Source organism: Thalia democratica, chromosome 4 (genome assembly GCF_965202585.1).
Source record: "Thalia democratica chromosome 4, ktThaDemo2.hap1.1, whole genome shotgun sequence".
Lineage (NCBI taxonomy): Eukaryota > Metazoa > Chordata > Thaliacea > Salpida > Salpidae > Thalia > Thalia democratica.
The window spans coordinates 31416580-31436653 of NC_139168.1; the positions used below are offsets into that span (position 1 = coordinate 31416580).

General features: G+C 28.8%; 1 protein-coding gene across 1 annotated transcript in view; it reads left to right on the forward strand.

The window, feature by feature from the left end:
* Nucleotides 1-3058: 3058 nt before the first annotated feature.
* The window catches only part of LOC145833249 (cilia- and flagella-associated protein 47-like), a 43548-nt gene continuing 26532 nt past the window's right edge, over nt 3059-20074 (forward strand). The window contains exons 1-21 of the mRNA XM_082940442.1: nt 3059-3241; nt 5499-5653; nt 6056-6310; nt 8034-8265; nt 8567-8721; nt 9035-9165; nt 9600-9688; nt 13207-13347; nt 13833-14020; nt 14362-14439; nt 15187-15381; nt 15520-15620; nt 16439-16611; nt 16898-17017; nt 17312-17439; nt 17504-17635; nt 17936-18074; nt 18476-18592; nt 18931-19116; nt 19544-19672; nt 19910-20057. Coding sequence (XP_082796568.1) covers nt 3092-3241; nt 5499-5653; nt 6056-6310; nt 8034-8265; nt 8567-8721; nt 9035-9165; nt 9600-9688; nt 13207-13347; nt 13833-14020; nt 14362-14439; nt 15187-15381; nt 15520-15620; nt 16439-16611; nt 16898-17017; nt 17312-17439; nt 17504-17635; nt 17936-18074; nt 18476-18592; nt 18931-19116; nt 19544-19672; nt 19910-20057 — 3142 coding nt within the window. The 5' untranslated portion in view covers nt 3059-3091. The remainder of the gene's footprint in view (nt 3242-5498; nt 5654-6055; nt 6311-8033; nt 8266-8566; nt 8722-9034; nt 9166-9599; nt 9689-13206; nt 13348-13832; nt 14021-14361; nt 14440-15186; nt 15382-15519; nt 15621-16438; nt 16612-16897; nt 17018-17311; nt 17440-17503; nt 17636-17935; nt 18075-18475; nt 18593-18930; nt 19117-19543; nt 19673-19909; nt 20058-20074) is intronic.

Sequence of the window (20074 nt, forward strand, 5' to 3'; positions counted from 1 at the left end):
CTTGAAAGTATTGTCTTAGGAAAGTTATAAATAAAGTTTTTCTTTAAGTTAAGCTGTTTCTAAAAGTTTCAAAACAATAAAATTAACATAAAAGCTAAAGGGTAGAAAAATTGTTGAATTAAGTTTATTTACCCTTGTAGTAGTCTATATATAATTATTATAACACATAGATAACATAATATAAAGTTGCGAGATGCATGCATTAAGAAATTAAAAAAACTTAAAATCTTTATATATTATAATATTCGAAGTTATATGTATTTTAAAAGTTAAATATTAGGTTTTCAACCTTTATATATATCAGCTTTTATTTAAAATTTACGTTTTAAGTTACACCTTATCAAAATTAATTTAAGCCTTTTAAAAAGTTTTAAGTATTCTAGAGCTTGTATAGAATGCCAGCTTTATAAAAATAGATTTATGTCGAAAACTTTAAAATAAAAGTTTCGAAATATTCTCATTTAAAATAGTATAGTAAAAAAAGTTAATAAAGCTTGTCAATTTTGTTTTACTTTAGTTTTAACTAAATCTTTAACTTGTAGCTCATTTAAAGCATGTTAGGTTTTATTTTACATGTTGCATAGTTCATTTTATATTTTCGAACATATAAGTATAAACATTGTTTAAGCATTAAAAAAAGTTGCAAAATAAATTATTTTAGAAAATATCGATCTGTTCTAAAGTGGCACTCCGTTCTAAAATGGCACTCCGTGTTAAAGAGACGCCGTTCTCAATTTTCTCTCTATGCTAAAGTGTCTTTCCGTGCTAAAGTGTCACCCTCTGTTAAAGTGACGCAGTACTTTTCTTTTTTTACGGATCTTTTTTTAATTTTAGGATCCGGCCGGATTCAGTAGGTCACTAATGACAATAGTACATTAATATTAATACTTTTGATAAAAGCGAATGAGGAGATACAGTTTACACAGTAATTTTTGTTTAAATTTAGTGCCTATTGAGTGTTGAAGATTCGCTGAACAATTGCTATTCAGACATAAAAAAGCCAAAAAACAGTATACAGCGGTAATAAAAATAAATAAAACAAAGTTAAGCATAAAAAAATTGTAAAAGTTAGCTACAATACGTTTTTAATGTATAAAAGCAAGGGTAGGTTACAAAATCTTAAAAAATTATATAAAAAAGTTTTTAAAAATAAAGTAAATGTAGTTTTTATTTATCACTAAATAAATATTAGTACAATAGTTTTACTTTTAATAAGGTTTTATTTATGTTTGAATAAGAGTACCTTAAAATTCTTAAAACTAAATTTCCGAAATTTTAAATTTTTTACTGATCGAAATATTACACTAATATCTTTACAATTTTATTACTATAATACAACAATACATAAGTGTAATTTCGTTTTTAATGTTTTTGTATTAAATAAAGTTTCAGCTAGTTTTATATTAAGTTTAACATTTTTACATAAAGTAAATATATACTTAAATCTAAAAAAGGCTACTTTAATAAATTCTGAAATAAAACTTTATAATGATTCTTCATTATCATAATCTTAATTGGTTCGAATCTAGACTGTTTTTTTTTAATAATTTATTTTAAATGGTCCCTACAAATCTTAAACTTAAAATTTGAGTAATCATGTTACCTTCTTTAGTAAATTTGTTCTTATATATGTTATTTACCCTTATAAGATGTTTAGAAACTTGTAAAACAGAATATTATATTAAAATGTACGTTAATAGTGACTAAATGATTAACTTAATATTGTTTTTTGTTAAATGTGTTAGAATATAGCAGGCACGTGGCTTGGTACGTTTCTGCAAATCTACAGAAACATATACTTATTACGAAAAAACTTGCTTTTATTTCAGCTTAATAAGACTCTGCTTTCTTAGCATAAAGTATTCATTTAAACTTAGTTATGCACTCCTGAGAGATAATTTTGACATATATGTACTCTTTAGCATTTTTAGTGTCGTAAAAAAATTGAACGAATTAAATACATCCAAATTGTAACATTTAGCGCGTTAAAGCTTTGTTTTGTCAAAAAGCTACAATGCAAAATTGATGCTTTTGAAACTGTAGCTTCAAAAATCAAAATCATACAACTTTATGTTACAAAAATTTGCATAACTTGTTTTTACTATTGACTACGTTAAATGTTTAATTTTTTAATGTTTTTGAGTTAAATTGTGTTTTTTTATACTTAATTTTAATAAATGTTTTCTGGGTTATATAAGTGTCATGATGTAAAGAGTCATAAAGGGTGTGGAGTAAAATAAATTGCCTTCTGATCAGTTATCACTCGTACTTCAACATTGCATTTTTGATGTATTAACATAACTGCATAGTTTCAGATTAAATTCAATAACATTAGAGGTAGTCTAAGTTGCTGTGTTCCCGCTAGGACGTTATCTGCCGTCATGTCAGATGTTTTAATTTTTGTAGATTCGTAACTTTTTTTGAGCTAGCTACGTCCCTGGAATATAGTAATAATCTTAAAATCTTTATCTTTTTTTTATAAATTTATATTTTAGTTTAGCTGGGAAAACCTCGAGCTAATGTTAGATATTTATTGTTAACTAAAACGGGTAAAACGATGTACAATTAATAGAATTATTATTTTTTTCTTTGTAAAATAGAAAATTTTTTTTACTATGAAACGACGAAAAAAATACTAGAATTTTTTCTTTTTCTTATAAGCTTTAACAGATATAAAAACAAACATTTAAGATTAATCGTTAAAAATAAAATTAGACACCAATTTGTGATTTCCGAAAGAAACTAAATGCGATTAAACAACATTAAAATAAACAATAGTTTTCATGATTAAAAAAATTTTAAAACACGTTTTGCACGCTATAAATGTGCTTAATTTAATAATTATTTTACTCACATAATTATGCTATAAACTTTCAAACTCAAAACATTCTTGGTAAAAACTAAAAATAACAAATTTTACTTCACTTTTAGCCTTGATCTCTTTACTACATTTCACTCAAAAGTCATAAACATTTAAAAGTTACTATAGATACTTTTTAGTGAAAATACAGCTAAGTTTTCACATGTTTAAACAATTTACTAACTAAATATGAAAACAGTGTAATTAATTTCCAATAACTCAATTGATAGAATGGAAGGTGATGTCGGGGGTGTACGTGTAATTCCTCCTGTTATAGAGTTTTTAGATATTAAGAAAAATGAAAGTTATGAAATAGCTGTCAAAATTTTAAATGTAGATAATCATAACAAAAGAATTAAACTTCAAGGTCCTTTATCAGAGGTAAGTCCATATATATTTTAAATATTGCATATTTATAAGTTTTAAAATTAGGAAATTCAAATAAAACTATTTGAAAATGTTTTATTTAAGTTACCTACTGTAATTTTTAAACTTTTTTTTTATGGTAAAAAAACATCTATCTCAAACTCCACCCCTTGCAATAAACGTTTTCAAATAGTTTTAACTTAATTAACTTAATTAGACAATGGCAAAATGCTGAGTTAAGATATTTTTATTACATAAAATTCAAAAACAGTCTTATACAAAAGCTTAAAGTATGACCTTTAAGTCACCTTTTATAGAACATAAAAACTTTAATTAAATTTTGAGATATAGTCAGTTTTGTTAAAGTTTCCTATACAAACATATAAATCTCATTTTTTTAATTTAAAAAAAAACAAAAATTTTACCTTGTTTTTGTAATTGAGATAGAAACCTAAACTTTTCAGAAAAAGATCATGAATAGGTTAAAATTGATTGTTTACAAATTTGAATTTTACAAATATTACAAAACAAAATTTTGGAGAAAAGTATTAACAATATGAATCATATAAGTTCCATTTTGTTAAATTAAAAAAAAAAAATGTTTTAGTTTGTGTTCTAATAAAGAACTTATAAAGTGATTAACTTTGATGTCTTATATTTTAAAAAAATACTTGAAATTTGTGAATCTGTACAAATCATTAGATAGCTAAAATAAAGCCTTATAAAAAACAAAGTGGTCCCCTAATACCTTTAATAGTTTGTATCAGCCTTTTTTACTTTAAGATATATAAATTTTCTTAAAAAGATATACTCAATTGTAAAAATTTTTACATAAAATAAGCTCTTAATCTAATTAAAAATAGTTAATTATCAATTTTGCTTTAGATTAAACTGTAAAATAAAGATTATAAAGGGCATATGGGAGGGGGGAAAATCACTTTGTTCACAATTTAATCTTATTTTAAAGAGTAACTAAGCCACATGATGCTTTTTACATATTTTGAAAACTATTTTTTTAAGATACTGGTTGAAATTGGAGGCTACAATAGGCTCCTTATGGGAGGGGCAAACTAAAGCAACAAAAAAAATACTATTTCACTAAAAGTCTATCTTCTCCTACATTTTTTGAGATAAGTACCTCAAACTTACAAGAAATGTTCCTTGCAATATTTAGAAAATTCTGTCAGAAAGAAATTGAAAAAATTAGAAAATAAAATTTGTAAAAAAAAACAGTTTTTTTGATTTTTGTTTTTGTCATAAAATTTTTATTTTATATCTCTAAAAAGAGTTCTTTTCTGCAGAAATTTTGAAATATTGCAGGAACATTTCCTGAAAGTTTGAGGTATTTATTTCAAAAAACGTAGGAGAAGATAGAATTTTAGTGATCTCTAGTTATTAGCCGATTTAGTTTGCCCCTCCCATAAGGAACCTATTGTTGCCTACAACTTTGACCTGCTATATCTCAAAAAAATTGAATTTTCAAAATCTGTAAAAAGCATCATGTACCTTAGTTAAAACTCTTTAAGATTAAATTATGAAAAAATACATAGCTTTTACAACTTGAAAGCCAGAATATAAAAATTCAAAATATGTTGAAAGGAATTTCTATAAAAGACAAATTTTGTAAAAAAGGATTTCTTTCAAATAGTTTTATCTTAGTAAAACTTACTAAAGATTTACAATAATAGTTTAAAAAAGATTATACAAATCTGTATGTTTACTTAAAACAAGTTATTATTATTTTTCATATTTTTTTGTGATCGCTATATGATATATTAAATTATCCAATTATGTTCCCTTGTCTCTTAAGAACTTATTTGAAATTTGATAAGCTGTACAAAGTAGTTACAGAAAAACTTCAAATAAGTTTAACTTTATAAACAAAGCCTAATACTATTAAATTGAAAATTTTATAACATGATTGTATTCTCTAAATATGACAAAAATAACTAAAATATATTCTGAGAATAGAATTTGACAAATATTTCAAAAAATACTTTGGCAAGCTTGAGTTGTTTGAATTTAAGTAATTTTTGTAGCTATCTTTTTAAATTGTTAAAAATATTTGAAATAGTTTTGCAAACTTATGAACAAACAAAGATTTTTATCTATGATTTGAAAGGTTTTAATTAAAAAAACATAAACAGTTTTATTTACATCCTTATTTATATATCCATATATAATATTTATTTTCTAGTAAAATGATAGTTAAAAATTTATTTAATTTTAAACATACACACTATCTTAATTAAAAAATTAATCAAATTTTCAGAACTTCAGTCTTGAAGTTAACAATCCAACAGAACCACAAGCTCCAGGTCTTGGTTTTACTGCTAAAGTAAGATTTAAAACAGATAAAGTTATTGATTGTGCGGATAGATTGGTACTACTGACTGATACAAACGTTGTTGAAGTTCCTATTTATGCGTTAGTTTGATTTTGGACACATAGTTTCAAAAAGTTTTAAATAAAAATTTTACTATAGTTGCAATAATGATAACTTTTATTTGACTAGTGAATAAAAGTTTGAATACTCAATCCTATACTTTTTTTAATGTAAATCACAAACTACAAATGTTTCTTTTTTAAGAAATTTAATTTCAAGTTTAATTATTACTCAAACCTATAGTTTGAAAAACTTTTTATTATACTCAGACAAAATATTTTTTCCAACTACTTTTAACAATTTCTTTACCATGATCTTAAAAATGGAGTTAATTTTTAAATCGTTTTAGGCAGTATAATTTAGCTTAGAATATTACTAAAAATGCATTTTCTTGAAATGTGTCTAAAAATATTCTAGGTATAAGAATTATTTTTTATATTCAGATATGCACCTGTAGCACTGCTAGATGTTCAAAACATAATTGATTTTGGTATTGTGGTTAGCAATAGCCACTTTCTAAGCAATGACCTTGTAATCAACAATGTTGGCACCAAAACGGGCCAGTTCAAGGTGATATACAGTGGCACAAAGCAGTTGCAAGTGACACCTATCAGTGGTAAACTTCATCCAAACAAACCTTTGAAGCTTGAAGTGAAGCTGTTTACAGGCAAATTTGCAAAAATTGAAGAAAAAGTAGAGTCAGTTTGCATTGTCTTGTTTTTTTATTTTTTGAAAATATTATAAATCTGTGAAAGTTGTAAAATTGTAAGTTGGTACCATAATGTGTGCTCTAATGACTTAAAGCGTGTTAGAATTAATTTTGGGTTAATTTTGTTGTTTCTGTAAAAGTTTTGTTAACTTTGTTTAATGCATTGATGTTAAGTTTATGATCTTTGAACAGCTTGTATTCAGTAAAGAGAGTCTGAGTGTCTTTATAAATTTTAATGATACTTAAAAAAAAATTTTATGACAGAACTTACTTTAATATGAGTAGCTTATTTTTGATATAGATTTAAGGATCCGTATATGTGAAAGAGAAAGTTTGTTATTTGCTAAAACTTATCTTTATAATTATCTTACAAGTTTCTCTAAACTTTCAAATAAAAATTAAGTTTTTGTTAAAAGTTTATTATTTTGTATATACTAATAATACTATAAAATATTTAATGCTTAAAAGTTTGTTAACATGTAATCAAAACAAGGTTCAAAAAATTTCTATATTTTCAAACGCATTTAATTTTGTTTATTTTTTAAACTCACATTTTTTCTTTAAATTGAAGATAATTTGAAATATTACTTTTTTTTTGGTGTTTTTAAACTGTAGCCTTATACTGTTTGAGCTGTTTTAAGGGCTTACTGTAAGTTAGTAAAATAAAAAAAAGTATAAGAGTAATTTACATGTAATTGTTTGTTCTATTTTACTTAAAGTTATAAGATCTTTTTGTACTCTTTTTGTACTGTTGTAACTTTTTAAATGTATTAAAAAGAATATACTTAAAGAGTAGTTTATATTTCCGTTAAAGTATGCAGACATATATTATAATAGTTTGTGATGACATTTCAATATAATTAAAAAAAAAGACTGATATAAATAATACATAAAATTCAAAGGTATAAATGAAATTTGATATATAAAGTTTTATCAAGTTATAATATTTTCTTAAAGTTGTCTAACAATTATTTCGTATAAAACACTTGATGTCATAACAGAGTCTAAATTTTGTTTTGGAAGTTAATCTTGTAAGTTAATAGAGTTTTTTTCAACTAAAGTAAATAAGTTATTATATTATGACTATATTTTGCTGAATTGTGTAGAAGTTATACTAAACAAAACATGTATTAAAATTTTACTTTTCTGTGTATTAATTTTTTTTCATTTTCATTTGCAATCATTTATTGGTTTTTTTTTTTAATTTTAGCTAAATTATTTCTAATTATAAAATATTCTCAAGTCAGTTTTAACAGCCTTTTTTATTGCCTTAATTATAAGTTTTAATTTAAAAAGGGTAGTCAAGATATTGTTTAAAATATTTGAAAATTTGTAGTTTTTTTATAAAAATGAGTGGTAATCTTTCATATACCTATATGTTATAAAATACTTTTTTACTATAACAATCTATACTACATAATACATAAAAATTTACACCATGTTATAGAATGGAATTTGCTTCACATCTAGAGTGTTAAAATAACCAGCTAAAACCTAGTTTATTCTAATTTTATCTGTGAAGCTGAGTATAATACAATAGACGTGTTTAATAGTGTCTAAAAAAAATGGCTCTCATTTGTGTGCATTGAATATATACAAACTAAATTTTTTTTTATTAAGACTTAATAAGTTTTGTAACAAGTGTGCTATACAAATTACCTTTCTTATCAATGATAAATACACAAACACAAATGGTTCAACTTTTCTTTCAGAATTTCGCTGGACGGCAGCAGCAAGAAGACGGTAACCATCCGGGCCAACATCGTCAACCAGAGGCTGCAGGTCCTCAACTTCGAGGACAGGAGCACCGAGGAGCCGTGCATAAATTTCGGTCCGGTCTACTACGGCACGGACCGCATCGAAGCGGCGTGGGTGTACAACGACGGGCCGGAGAAGGTCAAGTGGGTGGCGGTGCTGAATGAGGGTGTCGCCGGTGAAGAAGCCGTTAGTTTGGTTGCTCGATATGAGGTTGAAGTAGTTTTAGGTTTACATTCTTTGGGTAAGCCTATATAAGTTTAATAAGTCACTGCTAGTGTTTTTGAGTTTTAAAAATTTTTTTAGATCTAAATTGATAGTTTCAAGATATTTAGTGCTAATGCAATATGATTTCAAAGATATTTGTTGAAAATTTTTCAAAGGGACATTATTACCTGATTCTTTTTGCTATCAATACATAAAAACTGAAGGTTTCTTTCGCGACTTAATCGCTTTCTCTTTGAAAATCTCACAAACAAACTTGCAACAGGGTACTGACCTCACGCTGACGACGGCAACGCTGATAACGCACGAGGAAACAAGCATGTTGAGGGGGAGCGCTTACGACAAGCTAACCTCTCTAATCACGGTGTTTCCCCAGCAGGGATACTTGCAACCCTACGAAACTTGCCCCGTGTACTTCAGGTTGATATTCGCAAACTATACTTTGATTTACAACAGTAACCGCGTTTGAACGTTTATTTTGTTTTTGTGTATAAGACTGCTGTTTGTTTAGCTTTGGTTTGCAATTTAAGCTTGGCACTTTGAAATTTGGAAGCGCTTTGTAGAAACTTGAATAAAAGCGTATAACTTAAACGTAATACTTTTTTGTAGTGCTAAAATTCGAGTAAACAGATTTTGATTGGTATCATATTGTATCATATCAACTTTTTTTAGCCGTTTCAATTAAAAATTTAAACAACTTGCATGACACAACTAAATTCATTACAACTCGCAGATTTTCACCGCGTTTCAACGGACCCGAGCTGGGATGGGAGATGAATCATGAGGATCCGCCGCGTCAGGACTTTGCCTTGTTCGTCAATTTCGACATTATCAGCAGTAAGCAGAGCTTCGAAGACACAAACGGTATTTGGTTTAACTTTGAGATAAAACGATTATGTAATTTAAGTGGCTCTAAGCATTTTTTAAAAGCCGTGTATAGCAAAATACCCAGGAAATATCTGTAGACACCAAAAGTTTAATATAAATTTTTCTTTAACTAGCTTTCCCCTGTTAACTTTTTTTGTAAGTATACATTAAAAAAGATGAAAGTAATAATAAGTTATTTTTCTTAACTATTTGAATTATATAACACGTTTTCAAATTCTCATCTAAATTCATATGCACAGTAAAAACTTATTTCTATGCAAACCACTATGCACTGGTGCGCACTTTCAGAAACACTGGGTTAAAAACTGACTTTTATCCGTCATGTATCGATAATTTAAAGAATTTACACAGTAGTTTGTAAATTTTTCAATGCAATTGCACAGTTATGTATAACAAACCACACATTCTAGCAAAGAAAAGTTTCGAAGTGGGAATCACAGCAACAGCACTCCCTGTTTCAATACAAATTAAACCGGACAAAAACTTCAATTTTGATCAGGTATTGTTTGGAGTTTATTTGAAGAAAATTTTTTTGAATTTTTTTCTTATTATATTTATTATATTGTTTATTGTACAATGTAGGATCCAGGCATCAAAATCTGAGCCACTTAAACAGGACACACAATGAGAAAAATAAAAATTAAAAATATTTATATTTTACAAAAAATATACGTAAACAAAACATTAAACAAAGTTAAAATTATAAAAAACTCATTAATAAGTTTAAACTTGTTTGCTTTGTATAAAATGCAACAGCTTAATGCATACAAACACATTTGTACAAAATTAATAAAAGTAAATCAATAGTCTGTTAGAGCGGGGCGTAGGAAAAGAAAACTAACTAATATTACAAATAGAAAAAGGAAGAAATCACTAGTGAATTTAGATGGGATAAATACTATAAATATTTTGTTTATTCTTCTGTATGGTTTTAGTAGAAAGTTACTGAGTTTTACTGACATTTATACTATTTAAATTAAATCTTTTCAGTCTTAGGCGAAAATGTTCCACCATCTCACACAATACAACGTCTTTTGGTCACTTGTTCCACTAGTCTTTGCTCTGTGAAAAAATGAACCTTGCCACTGACTGTTTTTAAAGTTGTGTTTACATTTTATTTTTCTATTATCTCCTCTTAACTGATTTTTATTATGAACTGAAAAAATTGAATGAAAAAATCTTATAATTACCAAAATGATGCTATAAAGCGTAATTAAATCAAATTCCTATCTTCTATATTCTAGATTTTTCATTCCAAGTTTAAAAAATCTATCAGTATACGATCTATTGGATATGTTACAACGACTACATATCAAACAGGTAATTTTTTTTTGCACAGACTCAATTTTGTTAATGAATTTTTTTAAATATGGTAAATAAATCTGTGTATTATATTCTAGCTTAGGACGAACGTATATTTTAATTTTAAATAGTTTTGTCAGATTAGTAGCTGAATTAGTTTAAAGTTTTTTTGATATTTGATAGGATGAAACTTTTGCAATATTATACAAATAATTTATGTGTTCGTTCCATTTTAAATTTTCAGAGATATATTCCTAAATCCTTTGAAACTTTAACTGTTGGTATCTTAGTGTTATTGATTAAAAGGTCAATCGGGTCAAACGTTTTTTTTTCTTAATTGTTAGAATTTAAAATTTTTAAGGATTTAATTTGAGTTTTTTTGTTTCTAGCCATTTGTAGATATTATCTAGATAAATTGTAAAGAGATATTTGACGCACTAAAAATTTTTGTATCATCTGCAAGTAAACTCAGATCACTTTTAATATCAATGTTTGAACTAATGTCGTTAATGTAAATTAAAAAAAAGAAGGGGACCAATTACACTCTGTGGTACTCCACTGTATATTGATAAAGGGTCTGACAGCGTATTATTAATGACCACTCTTTGTGATCTACCAATTAAAAAATTATTGAACCACTTCACTAAGGACTCATGTAGTCCAAACTGACTCAATATTTTTAATAATCGTTTGTATGATACTGAATCGAAAGCTTTTTTAATATGAATTACTGTATCTATGTAAACTATTTTAATACATTTGTTTTTGAAATAAAGAACTATCCATGAATGTAAGCATGTTAATAGTTCAATGTTTTACGACCGGTTAGGGACAAAACCAAATTGTTTATCAGATAGTAAAATATAGTCAAAAAGATGATTTAGAATTTTCATAGATATAGTGTGTTTAAAAATTCGAGAAAAGCCACTAGTTAAAAATATTGGCCTACAGTTTAACGCGTTGTGTTTGTTACTTTTGTTATAGACTGGAATTACAAAAGAAATATTCCATTGTTTTGGTACTTCAGCTAATTCTATACAACAATTGAAAATCAGTGAAAATGGAAAAATTATAGATGGAATTGCATACTTAATAAAATAGGGCGGGATATTTTCTGGGGTTCTCATGATTTTATTTTTTAGGTGGTTAATTGAATTTTTAATGTCTTCATAAGATATAAAAAAGCTTTGCATTTTACTACACTTTGAGTTAGTTTAAAACTTTGGTGGTTATCATCTTTTTAAAATACTTTGTGAAAACTTCTGTAAAAATGTGAGACTATTTCAAAATCTGAGGTTAATGTTTTATCTTTATCATTGTCTTCTAAAAGGGATATTGCAGTACTTAATTTAAGTTTAGATTTTACGTAACTATAAAACTTTTTTAAATTTGGGTTTTGCAGAATTTTTCTTCATATTCAAAATTGTATTTTTTAACAGCTAATTGATATTCTTTTGACTTATTTTTATAATCTAGAAAATGATTTATTTGTCTTACTTTTTTTTTGTACAGAGTAAGTTTTTCTCTTTATTATTTTTAACTGTGAGATGAATATTTCTTACTTTTGTTATTTTTAGAATAAAGTGGTGTAAAAAGTTTAATTGAGGTTTGAGTTGCGCTGATGAATTGTTCATAAAAAAGTTGGAGATTTTATGACTTGTTAAATAATGAGGTCCAATTATTTTTTGACAAGTAATTACTGATGATTTCAAAATCTGCCTTTTTAAAGTCATATGAATCTTTTTTGACATTGATAACTTTTTGACTTTCAATTTTAATTTTAAATGAAATCAAGTTATGGTCACACGTATTTGTTAATGGAAAAGTTAATTAATGAGATATGGTCTTATCTAGACCAAAATTATTGCAAATTAAGATACCAAGTATGTTTCTATTTTTATGAGTTGGACTTTCGATTACCTGAGTTAAAAAATTATCCGTGCAAAAATCAAGAAAACTTTTATGGTATTCACTAAAGTCTGCGCCAGGAATTGTCCAATCTATGTTTGGCAGATTAAAATCCCCAAGAACATAAAGAAATTAACATTTGAAAAAAAATATTTAATAAAATTTCAACAGTTAGTGCACAATTTGCAGACAGTGGGGGAAGGTAGACACAGAAAAGTCTTTTTTTTTTAATTATGTCTATACATATGTATTCAAAATTTGTGTTGTTAATAAAGATTAAATATTTTTTAACTATAAATACTTTAGAGAGTTTCTGTAAAGGACAGAAACACCTCCACCCCTACTTTTCCTATTGTTACGGATTATATTGTAGTTAGAGGGACAGAATATGGCATCGTTGACTTCAGGAGTTAACCATGTTTCTGTACGAAAGAATAAATCAGTATTATTAATGTACAAATAATTTTCTAAAAAATCAACTTTGTTCAAAACACATCTTATATTAGTGTATTCAATTCTTAAATGTTTACTATTACAAATATTATATCTATTAAAAGAAAATTTATTATGATTAATGACAAATTTACTGATGGTTTTTAATAGTTATTCATAAATTAGTTCCTAACAAAAGTATTTGACTTATTATGTATCCATTACAACTTCGAGTTGTTTTTCTTATTGTTTAAAAGTGTAACTCGTATTTTCAAAAATAAATTAACTAAAGTCTCAAATTGAAATAATACTTTAAGAGTTAATTTGAAAGTGTCTAAGTTTTTAAGAGAATAAATGTTCAAACTTGTAATAAAGGTAACGTTTGGAGAAAGTGCCACTCTTTCATGTACTCTCGTTAACCAATCTCCAGTGCTTTCGTTGGATTTAAAGTTTAAAAAGGTGGCGCAATTCAACATTATTCCCAAGAAGGCTAACATCAAACCTAATTCTCAAAAGGTCAGTCTGTTTGTGGTGGTTTCAGAACTAAAAACTTGTTTAAATTACTAATCAATTGTTTTTAAACATTAATATTTGTTGACTACTAATAATTATTCTTTGTTTCTATAGTAGTTTTTTTGCTGTGATGAAACTTCTTTTACAGATTACAAAACTTTAAAGCACAGTTTTAATTTTTTGTCATTGCCTGATTGAGTATACTTGTCTCAGTACTAATTAGATAAGTTGGATAAATTTTATGTAGCTCCTTTATGTATAATACTTTTATGCTTGAGTGATATTGTTATAAATTTTATTTGTCATAAGTTTTGAGTTTTTAAGTTTATTTTTCATTTCAACCCAGTTTTTGTTGAATGCAATTTTTTTGTTAATATTAAATTTGTTTATCTACATTTGCTATTTTTGTTTTCTGATCATTACTACTTATTAACAATTTTGGACTAAAAAGACGTGTCATGCATCGCAAATTATCTAATACACTCCAGGAGTTCTCCGTTGTTTTCCAGCCAAACCAGCCGGGCTCTTTCAAAAAGCTCCAGTTGATTGAGTTGTTCGGCAGAGTGTTTCAGGATTCAAAAAAACCAGGAAACTTACCTGAGTTCAAATTCTCTTCGTTTCACTCAGTCAAGCTCAAATTGAATGGGGCTTGTACGATGGGGAAAAATTACGCAAAGTAAGCTTGCTTGTTGATATCTTACAAATATAATAACTTCTTTTATCATTACAAGCTTCTATTTAGCTATAAAGTGTACGAGCTGGGCTCAATATTTGCAACGTCTCTCTTTACATGTACATGACATATTATATATTTAATTATATAATGTATGTTTATTTATGACTAGCTTCTTTGTCAAAAACAAACTATCTTTATATGTTGTTTAACAGTTCTTTAACTCGTATAATGTGGATTGTATGAATAAAGCTGATAACGACTGGTTTGTTTTATACATAACAGCTTAAAAACATATTTTACTGTATTGTTAATGTTAATTTGATAATTAAATTCTAATGCAGAGACCGTATGAGTGCGGAAAGTAAAAAGATGATCAGAAAAAAAAGAAATGGAGTGATTGTTGCTGATCTCAATGACAGGTTACCTACCATATTTGGTTCATGAAGTATATTGTAGAATATAAGAAGATTTTTAGATAAGAATATCACCTATACAAGTTTTAAATTTGTACTTTATATACTAAGGCTGCTTGAACACAAACAAATTTAATAAAATTTGTTCTACTTAAATTTTAACTGATAAGAAGCAATCTATTTAGTTTTTGGCAGGCAGATAGCCTGTACTTAAGCTCATGTAATCTGTGAAGACTGTAAAGCTAAAAGAGAATTTAAAATAAAACATTTTAGTTTGAGTTACTTTTTTCTCAATACTTTATTATAGTGGTGATCAATAATATTACAAATTTAGCTCCTTCCTCTAATTAGTTTTACTTAAATAGCAGTAAGACAAACAAGTTTAGTTAAATAAAATTACAAAAAAAATGTTTATAAATTTAAACTATTTAAACTAACGCAAATATTCACGTAAGCCCTAAACTCTGAAAACTGTTGACCTGAATGAAAATTTCAAATAAAGTGGTTAAAGTATGAGTTACAATCTCCTTAACACTTTATTACAATACTGCATTTGAACTAATAAGATGCGATCTATGTAGTTTCTGAATTTAAAAATCAAAATTCATAGCTCATAAAAACTCTAGAATCTGGAAACCTATATGAACTTTTAAAATTGAAAAATCCAATTAGAGTTGCATTCTCCTAATTCATAATGATAGTTTTGATGTTGCAAACTTGTTTCGTTTCCCTTCACTCTAGCAACTCACGCAGGCCTCAGAGCATCCGACCGTCGCACAGAGACGAGGACTACGAGACGGAGAGGCTGGGAATGCCGAGGCACAAGTACGTGGATCCCGACTTCGCCATGACCAAGGAGGAGGAGATGCAGAAAGTGCGGGAAGACAACAAGTACCTCAAGTTCGTCAGGACCTCCTACGAGAACAGGATAAGGAAGAAAGACACGCTGTTGGTACAAGTTGTGTCTTTTGATGTTGTTTACATTTCAGTTGCATGCAAACTTTAGTTTAAGTACTTTTTTCTTTTAGTTTTGTTTTAAGTAGTGAAAAGTTAGGAACGTTAAATTTTTGTTTTTTGTTGTTTTAGAAATCACTTTAAATGGAGCAACAGCACCGACATAGGAATTCAGCCTGGCAAAGGACTGAAACCGCTCAAGCTGCGTCACGAAGAAATTGAAAAGCAGTTTGGTTAGAAAATTTGACTGTCTAAAATTAGGCTGAAGAAGTTTGGTTTATTTTTGTTGTTGGTTATTTTAATGCTCCTTTCGCTCTTCTACGTGCCTAGACTTTTTAGTAAGAGTTATGACAACAAAAAGTTGTTACCTACTAGTTTTTTTAACAAAACGATGTTGTAGGATCATGGTGTAGTGTACTACCACGCTAAAAACCATAATTTAATTTGTACTTAAATCATACTAAATGCTGATATTAAATGATACTTAGGGCTACTCTATATAAAACTAGTCATGCCAATGAATGGACATACACTAACAAACCATTGCAAACACTATTAAATATATAAAACCATGTAAAATATAAAAAAACTTTATATTTTATAAATTATTTTGAATGTTATTTAAGCCTTTAAATGCAATTTAAATCTAAAAGAGTTTTACTTTGGAACCTTTAAGTTAAAATGAAAATTGACTGCTTAAAACTAAAAGTATAAAGATACTTATGAGAAGAAAACTTTCTTATGTAAAAAATTTACACAAAACAATCAAACAATATAAATGTCTATTTTCAAATAGCATGTTTACTGCAGCAGGCTGTAGCTAGAATGGCCCACCACTCTCTGTGGCTGGTTATGTAGCAATGTTCTGAACTTTGTTCAACATTACATCAGTAATTTATTACCTGCTCTTTATTTTCTCCTTATCTTTACTGTATTGAAACTTCATCAGTAATTTAACCATCGCTCTTCCTGGGATTTCCCCTTGAGCACGAAACGGTATCAAACACAACTTGATGCACCCTTTTACCGAATCTAACTATTTTTCTTTCAGAAGCCGACAAGAAGCAAGTGGCTGCGATCAGGGGGGAGCGGAGGCTGATGAACACGAGGGAGCTGAAGTTTCAGGAGGACGCCGTCAGGTGCGAGCCGGCGCAGGAAGGCCTCAACGCGCAACCCACCACCAGCCAGGAGGTGAAAGACTGCAAGAGAGTTCTCACTCCCAAGGTTTGATCCGTCGATGTTTGTTTTGGGTTGGGAGTTTAGGTGTTCTGTTAATTTTTTTTATTTGTTCTATTAGTTTTCTTATAAGCTCACTGCCGTGTGGCTGCATTTTGATTGTAGAGTTTTTAGAGCGTTGACGTCTCCATAAATGTTTTTTTTAAATTTATTGTAGGATCTGAGGATCTTGTTAATGTCATTCATTACTTGAGTGAAATGCTGTTTAATAAACATTGTGAATCAAGAAGTGTTTAAAGTTTCACTTCATTAACTATTAAAAAAAATCAAACAGGAGTTGTTTAATGTGGTCATTGGTCCACCGCTGTTGGATTTCGGAAACGTTTGCGCGAGGTCCACCAGCAAAAAAGAAGTTGAAATACTGAATAACCTTGATCAGTACATTTACTTTCAAGTGAGTTGCGTGTTTTGAATTATGGGTTTATCATAGTACAGTATAGCTGAGCTACCTTTTTTCTATTAGTAGTAGCATTTTATAGAATTTGAATGGGACAAGAAAGTCTAGTTTCTAAACACGTGTCAAAATAAGATTAGTTAAAGTTTTTCAATTAAGATAAGTCGGAACTAACTTATTTATTTATAATATATATCGTTTAATCACGAAAACAAGCCAAATAGTTTATTAGTTTTGTGATTTTGTCAGTAGTTGACAACTAACATAATTTTTAAAGCAAGCGAAATTTTTCAGATAAATATAAAGTTCAAAGAGCTGCGCCGGACATCCCCACTTTCCCAGGTGATTCCCCCGAAATCCCGCGCTCTGCTGCCTCTAGTGTTCGAGTCGAACCAGGAAGGACAGTTCGACAGATCGCTCAAGTTGGTGTTTTTACAAACATTCTTTCAAAACTGACCGATTTGCTTATGCGCTGAATTCGCACAGGTACACGATAAACTCCAGCCACACCAGCTACTTGCTGGTGAAAGCCACCGTGGTCCCCATTCAGCTCCGACTGTCCACGCACTTCCTCGAGCTGCATCCCGAGAACGGGGCGTCCGTGTACTGCGCGTACAAGTAAGTTGATGTTTGTACCAGAGGTTTTTGCGGTAAGCACAGTAGTGTGGAAGAAATCATTTCACTGTGAATTGAAAGCTAGTTAAAGGATATAAACATTTTCATCATATAGGTAGAAAATTTTTGTTTCTACAAAAAATTTTTTTTTTCCCCACAGTAAGCAACCACTCAAACTTGTGTTTGAATTAGAAAAAAAGTTAGTAATTGGTATTCTCAATGCATTATTTTTTATTCTCAGGATTAAAGCATGCTTACAAACATGTAAGTAATATTTTATTTGAGTGTTAGCAAACTTTTTAGGTCGACAGTGACACTGCACAACGACAGAAACCACCCGGCAGATTTCCAGTGGTCCCCCATACTGGGCGAACGAGGCACCGCGTTTTCAATCAGGCCAGCGTCCGGCACCGTTGCCGCGTTCAAGAGCCTCAAGTGTGAGGTTTGACGACTTTTTGTTTTAGTTTAAGCTGTGGTTAATCGACTTAACACAGGTTTTTGTTTGGGTGAAACTTATACGTATTACAGCTAGCATTGAAAGTGAAATTTCCGAATTAAGTTTACAGATTAAAATAAAAAACTGAATGGGCCTCGAGTGGTAAAAATTATATTTTTATTAGCAAACTTTCGCACCTCGAAAAGATGCTTTTAGCTAATAAAAAATAACTTGGTATAAGACGCTTGCAATTACTTTGTCGATTATTTTTTACGTTACTTTAAATTAAAGTAGAGTTGAAAATAGTTTAACTGCAAAAGTTTGTTTATTGTGAAAATACAAGAAAGTTATAAAGTATTTAAGTTTACCTGGAATAGTTGTTAAATCCTTTGTTACTGTAAACACAGGTGGTTTTTCACCAAAGTTACTTTGCACCACTAGAGGGTGAATTCCAAGTGAAGGTGAGCGGAGGAAAAACTTTTAAACTGAGCTGCGTTGCCAGATTGGGCACACCTACTGTAAAAGTAACAATGTTATCTATTTTTTGATTTAAATTTTTTTATTGTGCTTGTTTACTTACCTTAAGTTTTTCGTTGTTTTTTGTGAAAACCACAAGGTGTTGTTACTACTTGACGCTTAAAACTTTTCATTTACTTACATGATTTAATATTATTTTTTATTAACAAAGCAGTTCGGAATAACAATTTTTTGTATTTAAATTCAAATTGTTAAAAGTGCAATAAACGTAAGAATGTTTTTCCGTAAGTTGTCGACGTATTCAAGCATAATTAGGCATTATAAGACGTAATTAGTTCAAAAATTGCGTTGTTTCTTATCTAAGTAGCTGACCGTCACGTCACAGTTTTTGGACAAGCGCCTGGGTTTCGGCAACGTTGCCATGAAGCTGGTCGCCCACCGGACCGCCATCCTCAGCAACGTGGGCGCCTACAACGCCATGTTCTACGTTGCCAACAGCAACCCCATCCCCAACATGACCATTGAACCCGTGCATGGGATAATACCGGTGGGGGGCAGTACCGAGCTGAAAGTTTGTGTTTTTTGATGTTAATAATTAAAGTTTTTGTCAATGTTTTAAATTAGTCATTTTTGCTTGAAAAATTGTGAAAAATAAACAGGTATATAAATATATTTGTTTTACAAAGTACTCTAATTTGTAAATTTGAAATTTTTAGATTGTCAAAAAAATGAAAGACATGAGACTGTATCACACTTACTTTTGAAAACAAGTTACATTACTTGGTTTCATTACTGTTATATTTTGTAAGAAGATGTTTTATGTATTAATTTATTTAAAAAAAATCAATGAGTACCGTAATAAGTACCATTTTTGTGGTACCTAAACATAAGTCTTTTAATTGTTTTCACATTTAAGTATGTGATTCATTCTATATATTTTTCTCTCATGATGTTACATTTAGTATAATTTATTTTAAACAACCTAATTAATTTTTCAGATAAAGTTTCAGCCGCAAAACTTGATCAAGTACGATGCATACACCGAAGTCTTTATAAGAGGCGCCAAACCGCTTGAGTTGAGGCTCAATGGCTGCGTCGAAGAACCGAAAGTTGATATAAACATATCTGTTAGTACGATATCAACTTTAGTGTTTATGCTTATATGTTAACAAGTATTTTAAGTCGTTCACAGCATTGTTCTTTGTTTTAAGTTTTAAGTTGTAAAATACTTTTATAAACTTTTTTTAAGACATAGCAGTAATTGTACCCTTAACATTAAACAAATCAGTTTTCTTAAAGCAACCTTTCCTAATGTTACATGTTTCAATATTGAAAGTGTCGTGTCTACCAATTTTCAATTGCAGAACTTCAATTTCCACGGGGTGTACTGCGGGTCGCGACACCTCATACCCTTCAAAATGTTCAACAGGGCCATGACGAAAGCCCTGGTGGAAGTGGACATGTCCAGGTACGAGGATTTCACGTTTCACCGTGTCGTGGACAGACTAGTTGGTCAGTGAGAACTTTAT